The sequence below is a fragment of the Brassica rapa genome, chromosome A09 (genome assembly GCF_000309985.2).
Source record: "Brassica rapa cultivar Chiifu-401-42 chromosome A09, CAAS_Brap_v3.01, whole genome shotgun sequence".
Taxonomy (NCBI): Eukaryota; Viridiplantae; Streptophyta; class Magnoliopsida; order Brassicales; family Brassicaceae; genus Brassica; species Brassica rapa.
The window spans coordinates 24,987,787-25,000,075 of NC_024803.2; the positions used below are offsets into that span (position 1 = coordinate 24,987,787).

At 35.8% G+C, this 12,289-nt stretch overlaps 2 protein-coding genes across 2 annotated transcripts; one reads left to right on the top strand and one right to left on the bottom strand.

The window, feature by feature from the left end:
* Positions 1 to 3,989: 3,989 nt before the first annotated feature.
* LOC117128248 lies at positions 3,990 to 5,713 on the bottom strand. Its single transcript, XM_033280298.1, has one exon. It carries the CDS (start codon positions 5,499 to 5,501, stop codon positions 4,041 to 4,043), a length of 1,461 nt encoding a protein of 486 aa, XP_033136189.1. The 5' UTR covers positions 5,502 to 5,713; the 3' UTR covers positions 3,990 to 4,040.
* A 1,966-nt stretch (positions 5,714 to 7,679) lies between these two features.
* LOC103840117 lies at positions 7,680 to 11,287 on the top strand. Its single transcript, XM_033280316.1, has one exon. It carries the CDS (start codon positions 10,854 to 10,856, stop codon positions 11,052 to 11,054), a length of 201 nt encoding a protein of 66 aa, XP_033136207.1. The 5' UTR covers positions 7,680 to 10,853; the 3' UTR covers positions 11,055 to 11,287.
* Positions 11,288 to 12,289: the final 1,002 nt, after the last annotated feature.

Genomic DNA, 12,289 nt, shown 5'->3' on the forward strand with positions numbered 1-12,289 from the left:
GGATACATGCAAACAATGGTCAGATCCTCTGCAGCCCTATCTAGCAAGCTTTTTGTGTGGCACAACCTGCAATAATTAAATCTGCTTTAACCAGTAAGAGAGGAAAATCACTCAAAGTTGTGATTAAGGCTTAACTTACCTTCTTTTTCTCGCGTACCTTTCTGCGTATGTAATTTTGGATATTGTTTTTCCAGGAGATTGCAGCTGCGACAAGAGAAGACAAATTTCCCTTGGGCTCTGAAAAGAGAAGAGATGATTCACTAGACTTCGAAAGAGTCTTTTTTTTTTTTTTTTTGAATAATATGTAAAATTTATTCAGAAAAAGTAGTTTTTACAGCCATAGCTACTTTAGATAGAAAAGTTTGTCTTCACAAAATAAAATTTAAACTATCTTGTGGAGAACCATAGTTGCAAAGCACCCTCATAGGACCGAATTCTCTTGGAGTCCATTATTAGACATTGATTACGAATCTGTCTGTCGATGATTGTAATCAGGTGTCCTGCTAGAACCGGCTGAGATCCATGACGACGGTTGTTTCTTTCCCTCCAAATGGAATGCAAAGCCACTTGGAAGCTGTAGCGTACTAGGTAGAGGTTCAACGTCGAGAGATTTTTATCTGCAAGGATCACCATAATTCCTTGCCATTGATCAGTGAAACGTGAGAGAAGTAGTCCCTGCGCCAGCCCCGACCAGACCTCCCGAGAGTATCTGCAACTGAAAAAAAGATGATCTCTTGTTTCCAGATGTTGTTGGCACAAAACACAGCTCGCATCAATACCAACATTCCATAAGAGCATTCTGTCTCCAGTTGTTAATCGGTTATGCATTGCTAGCCAAGCCATGAATGCATATTTTGGTGTTGCATAAGGAAACCAGATGCTAGCGTGCCAACTCACCGTAGGCGCATGACTTCGAAGAAGAGACCATGTATTTTGCGTACTGAACTTTGGTTTAAAAATGTCTGTATTAGACTTCCAGACTGGTACATCTTTTCCCATTGTCATCTTGTTACGCTGCTTATGAAGAGCCTCCTCAATCATAGTGTAAAGGTCTGAGCGATGCCGACGAGGCCGTCTAGAGACAGCAGTTGCCACACTTGCCCTCAATGAAATCCCCATGTCTACACATCCCCGGACTCCCGTAAGATCCAGAAGACGACCCATATCTGACCAAGCATCATACCAAAACGAGGAATCTTGACCATTTCTCACCTCCATTCGATGAAAACCTTTTGCTTTGTCTCTATATTTTAAGAGTTTCCGCCACATCCATGAACCCAACGTTGTATTACTCTTAGCTGACCAGAAAGTTTCGCCTTTAAGCAAATAAACCTTCACCCATTGAGCCCAGAGGGACTGTGAGGATGTGATTCTCCATATGAGCTTCATACAACATGTGACGTTGGTCTCTTTTAATGGCCGCAGACCGAGCCCTCCTTCAGATCTCAACTTCGTGACTGTGTCCCAAGCCACCTTCGCTCGCTTCACATTTAAAGTTGGGCCAGACCAGAGAAAAGCACAACACAATCTGTCAATCTCTTTCAGACACTCTCCCGGTAGACAGAAAGCAGACATCCAAAAGTTGACTATGCTCAGCAGCACTGACTTAATAAGTTGCAACCGTCCCGCCATAGATAAGAACCGGTTTGTCCACAGACTGATGCGTTTCTTTATTTTCTCAATGAGTGGTTGATAGTCCGTCTTTCCCATTCGCTTAGTTAGGAGGGGGAGCCCTAAATAGCGAACAGGAAGCACACCAACCTCCATACTGAATTGATCTTGCAGTTCTTGTCTTATACTTTCTTGAATTCCAGCACAGTAAATGGTAGACTTTTCTACACTCATCATTAAGCCCGAAAAACCTTCAAACTGCTTAAAAACCTCCATAATACTTTCAATGGATCGAGAATTTCCATCCGAGAAGACAAGTATATCATCCGCAAAACTCAAGTGTGTGAGCCTCAAATTCTTACATTTAGGATGGTATCCTATCCTATGCTCCTCAGCTGACTTATCCAACATCTTTGATAGAACATGCATGCTGATCACAAATAAATATGGCGAAAGGGCACATCCCTGCCGAAGCCCTCTTTCACTCTTGAAGAAACCAGCTAGCTCTCCATTGACTTGAACAGAAAAGGAAACTGTTGTTACACATAGAGAGATCCAGTGAATGAACTTCTCCGGAAGCCCCAGAGCTGTCAAAGTATTGAAGAGAAAAGGCCATTGCACCGAGTCAAATGCCTTCGAAATATCAACCTTTATTGCACAGCGACGAGAGACTGTAGTCTTATGGTAATCCTTAACCAGTTCAGTTGCCAGCAGGAGATTCTCTATCAGTAACCGATCTTTAACAAATGCGGACTGATTCAGACTGATGAAATCTGGGAGAAGCTTCTTTAATCGGTTCGCAATGATCTTTGAGATCACTTTATATAGAACATTACAGCAAGAGATAGGACGATAATCTTTCATTTTCTTTGCACCTGTTACCTTAGGTATTAGCGCCAGAATTGTTGTATTTACCCCCTTCGGCAAGAAACCCTTTTCAAAGAATGCTCGAATCGCAGTAACAAACTCTGAACCAATAATCGACCACGCTGCCTTATAGAACTCAGCCGTATAACCGTCTGGACCAGGAGACTTCTCACTTGGCATAGCAAACAAAACTTTTGTAATCTCCTCGGCAGTGACCTCTTTTATCAGACTTTCCCTATCAGGTTCAGAGCACCGATAAGATAAGAGAGATTGTAACTCAGCCACATCAATACCCATGAAATTTGAAGGCTTATACTGGAGAAATTCTCGAAAATGTCTCTCTGCTTCGGCTTTGATTTGCTCAGGCGCTCTGACTATCTCCCCATCCGTACACTCTATCTCTTTGATTGAGTTTACTACTTCCCTTGCTGTTGCTCCTCGATGAAAAACTTTGTTATTCTTATCTCCCACGTCCAGCCAGTGCATCTTAGATTTTTGCTTTAATACCTTTTCCTCAAGCCCTGAGACAAAATCCCACCTCTTATATGCTTCATTTTCAGCTTCCATGTTCTGTTGCGATGGGTTTGTCATGGTTTCTTCTTGTTTAATACAGAGCTCTTCAAAAGAAACCTTAGCTTTAACTGAAAGATTTCCCATCCTTTTCTTTCCTAGCTCCTTGATAATTGGCTTTAAACTCTTTAGCTTCTTTGAAAATCTAAACAGAGATGATGTAGACAAAAAAATTGGTTCAGTAGTTTCCCAATACTGACCTACACTCGGCAAGAATTCTTCCAACTCTGTGATGGCGTTTACAAATTTGAAAGGTCTTTTTGGCTTTGAAATCTCAGAGTGAAGTTGGATACGGCAGCGAAGATGATCTGAACACCCCCCACTCTCGAAAACAGCATACGACTGAGGATAAGCCGCTAGCCAGTGATCATTAAACATAGCTCGATCAATCTTCTTCGAGATTATACCCTCTGATCGTTTATTGCACCATGTATAGTGCGGACCATGCGAACCTAAGTCCATCAACGAGCAGTATTGCACCACTTCGCCAAACTCATGCATTCCTTGCGTCACCACAGGTGAAACCCCATGTGACGAGTGATCCTCTATGTCAAGTGTCTCATTAAAATCACCTGCAATCAACCAAGGCTTGTTGCGAATGATCGGTGAGTCCTGGTGGAGTTTTAAGTCCTTCCACAACTCCTTTCTCTCTTCCGTAGTATTCAAGGCGTAGATAATTGAGTAGAAAAATTCCTCCTCTCCATCCATCCATATTGAAACTGTGAGTAATTGTCCACTCTTGAAAAATGGGGTTACTCTAACTTCTGGTCTCCACACCAACCAGATCCTCCCAAGTGTGTTAAACTCATAATTTGAGATCATACTCCAACCCTTAAAAACTGTCGAAATAATTTTCTCACTTCTTCCCTCCTTTACTCTTGTTTCCAACAACCCTCCAAACATGAAATCATTATCTCTGACCCACTTCTGTACAACCTGATGCTTCTTTTTTTTATTAAACCCACGGATGTTCCAGAAGAAACCCGACATAATTAATTTTTTTTAGCAGTACGCTTTTTCCCCACAGCACTTGCTAGATTGCTAGTACTCTGAGCCTTAGTATCTGCACCATTCTTGGCTTGGACTTTGGTGTTTCTAGTAGATATTCTGCGAGTGTTAACTCCATCTACCATCCCTTGTTGCTGTTGTTCATTGCACTTAGCATTATCTGATATTCCTACCACCGATACGTCAAGCGATTGTTCTTCCAGGATCTCCCCTTCCTCACTCTCCTCTGCTTCCTCGTGTGCAACAGTATCACTCTCGTCCTGTTCCTCTCCCAAGATGGCAAATCGAGAGGGAGAACTAATGCTTTGGGAATCATCATTTGTTTTTGAGATGGATCTCGCCTGTTTCGTTGGTGAGACGTCAGACCATTCTTTCTCCACTTCCTCACTTTCCTCCCCTTGACGACTCATGCCATCGTTTAGAGGGTTGTTCTGAGCCTCCCCACTTTCCTCTATTTCCTTTCTCACTTCACTTCCAGTGCTTCTCCCCTCATCTACTTCTGGTATCACAGCTAAATCAGCTGTTACATTCATCAGCAAATCAGGGTTAAGAGCCTCTTGTTGCTTTGATGACGATTCAGCATCTACGTCAACCGCCTCATGGAGATTCTTCTCTACTTCCTTCTCCACGTCCTTCCTTTTAAGTATACGAATATTCTTTCCTTTCCCTCCACACGTTTGACCCGTATGACCCCATCTAGAGCATAACGAACACTTCGGTGGCAACCAAGGATACTCAAACTGGACATCAGCAGCTACACCCAGTTTTGATTTAAAATGGTGAGATGTTGGTAGTTCTTTTGTCATATCTGCTTCAACAAAAATCTTTGCCTCTTCAAAGCTCTTACAAAGTATTGTATCTGGATGCAATCTCTTAGGTTTCCCCACAGCACTGGCGATAAAACCCAGACCTTTCCAAGAAAACATCCTTCTTGGAACATTCTTTAGTGTTACCCACATAGGTATCATTTTGATCTCCTCTTCCTCCTCCTCTTCCTCTTCCGGTGACCACTTTGATACTATCATCGGAATATTGGCAATATTCCACATTCCTCGTCGCAGAATACGTGCTCGCGTATTAGCATCTCTGATCCTGAATTTAACTGTTGTTTTATCCACTTCAAATACCTCAATCCGTATAGCCTGGTTTCCCAGAGGCCAAATTTTATTCACAATTGCATGAATTTTCGCAACATGTGGAGCAGTGTCCATGAATTTTCCTTCGACAAGATCATCCCATAGAGGGACTGTGTCCTGGATCACACCATCCGGGACTTCGACAAACTCTTTTCCTTCCTCCGATCCATACGTCAGCACATGTGCAGACAAAGTGGAGGTCGATTGAGCCACCGCTACCCAAGATCCCTTCTTCCCTTCCTTCACTACATTACTCTCCTTCACCATGCCCACCAGCGGCGGGAAATCAGTTAATTCCGGTGCCGTCATCGGCCCGGCCGTCAATTACGTGAGCTTGAAACCACAAAACCCTAGTCGCACTTTTTGTCGCCAAAAAAATCACCCTTGCCACGTCACCTCACCTACGTATCGCAACAAATCAGCAACAACGACACAAAACACACCGACGAGATTGATGTCTTCTCCTTGCCCCCTGGATAGTTTTGCCTTCTATGATTGCTTCTTTCTTCTAGAAAGGAATGGACTTTTGAGTCACTGGACCCTATAGCTAGGAGTTCCATATTGATGGGAGGAATTGAAACCTACTGCATCTGTTTTCCACCTAAAACAAATTCAAGAATTTTGAAATTTTTGTTGCATTAGCTTCCTAAGCAATTATAACAACAGAATGAGAGTTACCGTCTATTGTTTGTGTTTAAAAAGAGCGGTGCATAGCTCGCCATTTCCGCAACGTCACTGCACAAAGGAAGCATGAATGATGTTTTGCTCCTTTGGTGATTTAGTTGCGATCAAAAGCTCGGGTAGACAAAAAAAAAAGGGTGAAGAAACATGTTCTTTTCAAGACTAATGAGAAATGCAGCTTCTACAAGAGCAGCGAGAAGGCTTCTTGTTCCACCAGCATCTTCTCCAGACACACCACATTCACTGACAAAAGCCTGTAAACAAAGTTACACGAGGGAGCACAAAAATGAAACCGCAGAAAAGCTTCATTTGGTCTCTTCTCGGAGTTATGTTTTGTACAATCTATGACCCCACCCTTGGACCCTTTGCGTGAAGTGCCATCAAACTGATGATACATAGAAATTAAACTGCTAACAGAAGTAAATATGTGACAAAAGGAAACACTTTCTTTCAAACATGCATAAAATTGTTTTTCAAAATTTCTATCAAGAATGGATGGTTTTAAGTGAAAATCATAGTAAACGGCGGGATGGTCGAGGGGACGAGATGATCCATCATAAGATGATTTTCATATCAAAACAATAATGCAAAAAAAGAAAAAAAAATAATATATCTTTCATGTTCTGGAGAAACATTTTGTTTTTTAAGATGTCACCAATATAATTGATCTTACATTTATAAAGTTCCATTAAAATAGATAGTAACACAAAAAAATATTTTCAAACACTCTTACGTAAAAGGATGATATACTATACATGAATGTTTTTTTAACTAAACTTACTTTAAAAAAAATCCAAAATTAATGATTCATAATATAAAATAAATGTAATATATTTTCATATTTCATATAAACATTTCCTTTCTAAGATGTCACAGAAAATAATTTAAACTTATATTTATAAAATCTCACGGCACATATATTAATAGATAAACCATATATTTAATTTATCGTAACAAAATTACTTGAAATAAATAAAATTTAAAACCGTTAATACAAAAGCTTACAAAATACTCTTGTGTAAGAAATAAATATTATATTAATTATGAGAAGATCACTATTTTTCTTATTTTTTTCAAACTTCCTAAAATGAATTTACAGAGATAAAGTGAAATAAAAAAAAATATCCTCTTATTTCAATGACTATTTTCTTCCTAATACACTATGGAAAATTTGGTTGTACAGTCACAAAATTGTTTCAAATACCATATTAACAGCTAAATTATGTATTTAAACTTTTATATCAAAATAATTCTAAGCAAATAATGTTAGAAATTGGGTGAATCATCAAAAATAAAAATAATCATCATAATTTAAATTAAAAATAGAATTCCTCCCGGACTCAATAACAAAATATATTCTCAAATAAATAAAAACACAAAGTATTCAAACTTCGGAAAAAAAAACTCTCAACACTTCTCAAATAATAAAACCCTCTCCGACACATTTAGAGCTTCACCGAAAACACAAAGATTTAGCATATCTATACAAAATATTCAAATAATAAAACATTACATTCCGCGCAAAGCGCGGACACACCACTAGTTACGTAATAAATTGGCTTGCACATATAAATCAAATGACTGCTCTTGTTTATTCGCAATCATTTTAGAATAAATAAATTAAAACAATCAATCTTATCTATCGTATATGATATATACTTAAATTTAAACGATATGAAGTATATATATATATATATATTAACATAAACACCTATTAAAATAAAATTATTTATTTATATGATTTTATTATCATTGTATCAAGAGGTCTTTTCAAATGTTATATATATATATATATATATATATATATATATACTTGGAGCTTTGGTTTCTTCTATCCAAAGCTTTGTGGTTTTTCACTTGCATGGTCGTATTGTATATTCTTGTTTAGTTTGTGAGGTGTTTCTTACCTTTTAGCTACTGATGTGATTCCGATGCTTTAAGTATATATGTTCCTGCTTCTTAGTGGCTTTGGCCTTTCGATTATTATTCTCCTTCTGACCCGCTTTCTTGGTTATTTGCGTTGGTGCTCTACTTTCGTATTCTCAGTTTGATTATCTTATGGAATTAGTAGTGAAATAAATATATAATTTGTAAATAAAATAATAAAAATTAGTAAAAATAATAAAATGGTGAAAGTTTATGCTATTTTTAATTGTAAATAAATTAAAATTTTAAAATATATTTATATTATTTTATTTATTTCTTGAATTTTAGGGACTAATAAGTGTAAGAAGGATTAGATAGTACATAATTAGAAATTGATGGTACAAATTGCAATAATCTAAAAGAACAAAAAAAATGAGGACACATGTCAACAAACCCTCTTCCACATGTCATAAGAAGGGGAAAAACCAACTTTATATAAATATAGATAGATAGCTTAACATAATAAAAATATCGTGTATATATATCAAAATTATCAAACTTATAAAAATAGCTAAAAATAATAAAAAAACAATTAAAATTAGTTATTTTCCAAAAGTATCCATATATATAGTATGATTTGGATATTTGATGTCCAAAGCATCCATTTATATCCATAATACCAAAATAACTAATATATATGATTTATAATTTTAAGTTTAGGTATTCATATTATTGTAAATAAAATAATAATTTATATATAGAGATATAACAATTGGGTATATAGACCGGATCTAATCGGGTTCGGATCCTGATTTTTGGATCGTTTCCAGATTTTTTTTGGATGTATTGTTAACTAATTAATTTAATAATTCAAATTGTTAATAAATACAAAAAATACCTTGAGTTTATTCGAATCTGATTACATATTTTAAAATCATATCATTCTAAAACTTGAATACATAATCTATAATCAAAATTATTTCTATTAGAATATTAAATTTATAATAATTTGCAGAAATATAATATTTTTTGTTAACATTTAAATGTGGATACAATCAAAAATAAATTTATATCAAATAAATTTGGGTTGTTCCGAAAATAAAAGTGTCGTCGAACAATGCTCTTGGGCATAGTTAATGATATTTAAAGTCGACAAAAAAAACTCCAAAGTACAATCGTCGTGTTTATCTTGTAACCGATGATTTAATTTGTTTTTTTAATAGAGTTGATTACACTAAAGGACACTTTTTGTCTTTCTTTTACACCTATAGACACTTTCCACATTTGACACACTTTCTGGTGGGACCTATGCGTTTTTTTGACAAATCTATCGTTAATGAGAAGGAAAAAATATTTGTGGACATGGATACATGAAAATTTTTGGACATAGATACATTAATGTTTGTGGACAAAGCAAGTTGTGGACGAACAATTTTAACGTACATATCTCTTATACACATAAACATCTTGTATAAATGATATTGATTATATAGAACGATGATATCGTTTGAACCAATAAATTGTGGATATACATATTGTGGACGGGTTGATATTGATTATATAGAATGAATGATATCGTTTGAACCAATGAATTGTGGACGAGTTTCTGGCCTTAATCTTGTTGATAAAAAAATTCAATTTAATAGAGCAGCGCATGATTACATCAACAACAAGAAGAAAAAACACTATGTGGATTTAATTCAATCAATCCAAGAACTTTATAATTTAGATAAAGCTATCTCGTTAAAGCCAAAAACTTTACCTTTCATTAGTGACAATTGACTTCAGACAGTGAAGTTTGTGACTTTTTAATGGCTACAATGATTTTAAACGGTGAACGACGACATTAATGTGAGATTTCAGGGTGGAGACAAATGGCGGAGGAGACATGTTACCAAGAGAAGAAGCTCCTGATAGATTGAATTGGAGAGACAACGGCTCCAGATCTCGTCAATAAGAACCTATGCGAGTTCGTATTGTAGAAGAGGAAGATCGCAGCGGGTGAAGAGCCAATCCGGCGGTTCTAATCAGAGAAGTAGGGTTGGCTACGGCGGCGGCGATGTGAGATTCCACAATTGATTTTTTCTCTTTAGTTGGAATAAAAGTTAAACATATTGTTTGGTTAAACAAAGGGTAGAAGAGACAAATCACATGAAGAAAGTGTGTCAAAAGCAAGATGTGTCTCTAGATGTAATTGTAAAGTGATAATGTGTCTCTAGATATAAATTTCTCTTTTTAATATGCTCGTAACTGTTATCATATTTTAGGGATAAACATCATCCCGTTCTCACTAGGTCCCGCACAATAAATTAGTGGCCAGATGCATATCCAATACAATGTGCGATACTCTTTCCCAAAAACACTTGGGAGTTTTCTATTGCTCAAACTTTTGTCACAGCCTTTTATAATTAAATCGTATTATTAAAATATCCAATGTTTTCTCATTTTGTTGGTTCTTGACTTCTTGTTAATAATATATGTTAAAAAAAATCCCATTATATAAATTAGTAACATTTAGTAAAAATACAAGTTTTAATTTACAGGAATTTTGCATTTTTAAAAGGATTCCGAGTTTTTTTTTTTGTAAAAAAGGAATTCCGAGTTAATTTATAGTGATCTTTGATTACTTTTTTTTTTCTGATTCAAAAAAAAAGTTTTTGGCTAATTGAAAAAATGTTAAATACTTTACATTGAGGATATCTATTTTTGGTGAAAAAGCTGAAAATATATACATATATTTATTTATGCATACGCTTTTGATAACAGTATAAAAGTAAACATATTTGTTTATTGTATGCCGTGTGAAAATAGGAAAATCCAGATACCAAAACTTGTATTTATTTTTATGCTTTTTTAATAGTGAAAATCAAATAGTAATAAAAGTTATGTAAAAATCTTGGACTTGGGATTAGTCAAACAAAAATGTTTTCGTAACAAATATAAATCAAAATGATAGATTAAGAAAGTAAAGAAAACCAAGAGCGGAGACCGGTAGAAGACACCCCTAGATTTACTTCCCCTCTTAAACTATATATAAAGACAACTGAGTGTAGAAGTTAAGAGACACAGAGAAAGGAGAAGAAGATTCGATTGAGAGAATAAAAAAAATCAAGAATGTTGCTGGTGACAGTATTGGCCGAGATGTTAAAGGAGTACACGGTGGTACTCGCCGGAGTTTTGGAGCATCTCTTTTCTCAGGCGCCATTTCCGAGGAGGATCCGACTTCATATATTATACTCTCTCCCTTTCCATAATTCCAGTTCATCTCCCCCTATTCTCCTTCCTTCTCCTCCTCCTTACGCTCGTACTTTATAATCCAAGAAGCTTGATGTTTTAATATATGCTTACTCTGTGATTTCTATTTGAGTTGAGATGTGTATACCAGAGCTTTTGTTGTAAATAAGATATTTTCAAGTTAATGCATCCTCTTGTTGGAAATACAAAACCAACATATCACAGAGCTTAGCTTTGTTATGATTTTGTTTGTCTAGAATTGATCTGTTAAAGAAGAGGAAGGAAGAAGAAGACTGTTGTTTTTGTTGGGTCTATTATTTGAGTCAAATGGGCTTCAATTGGGTTTCCGGCTTTTACAGTTTTGTTATGATTTTGTTTGTCTTAGTTTTTTTTTTGTTCACCAATTTTTTGCTCTCTTTTTTTGGTCAAAGGTCTATACGGACTGACCTACTTGGCTTCTTAACTACACTGTATCTCATTTCATCCACGAATTTTCGACCTTCCTTAGTTTGTTGACTTTATTGGTAAGTCAGATCAAAAGTTCTAAATGCGAGATTTTTTTTTTTGGTGTAAAATGCGAGATTTTTCTTCACGATGTTACAAGATTATTATTGCCATTTCTTTTGAAACTTGCGTGCTGGGCATCAAGTTATAGATGCATAATCTGGTCGCATTTGGGTGGTTTGAAAGACAGGTGGGAAGATAATTCATGTGTTCAAAAGTGATCAATTGATCAAATGATCACATATCCAGTCTTGTTTAAACAGAAAACAAAGAGTATTTTGTTGTAAACGTGAAAAAGAAGATATCAACCAAAGCTGCACCGATCATTGAAATGATCTTGCGAAAGAAAATTAAGTGGAACCCACTGTCATTATTTACACAGTAACTTCTACTTTTTTACTTCTATATAAATAATCGATTTCGATCATTTGTAATTCGTCCCTTACACTTTTTTTCTTCCTTTATAATAAACTATCTCTGTCGTATATTTATTATATGTCAGTTTTATCTCCTTCCTGCAGTTATAAAATTTCACCCTTATTTAAATTTCTCGATACTATAAAATTATAAGTTATTTCATAACACGTTATCAGCACGATTATTCTGTGATTCGAAATACAAATGGTAAACATCGAGAAACTTCAGTTCCAGCTTTGAAAATAACTGGCGAAAATTACATCAGATTTGTCATAAATGTGAAACCTTACCATGTAATGAAGAAGTTAACCGAAACGATATGGTGCAAACCATCTAGAGTTTAGAATTGTGTCGAAACCTACACGATGTATATGATAAATACATGCCACATATAC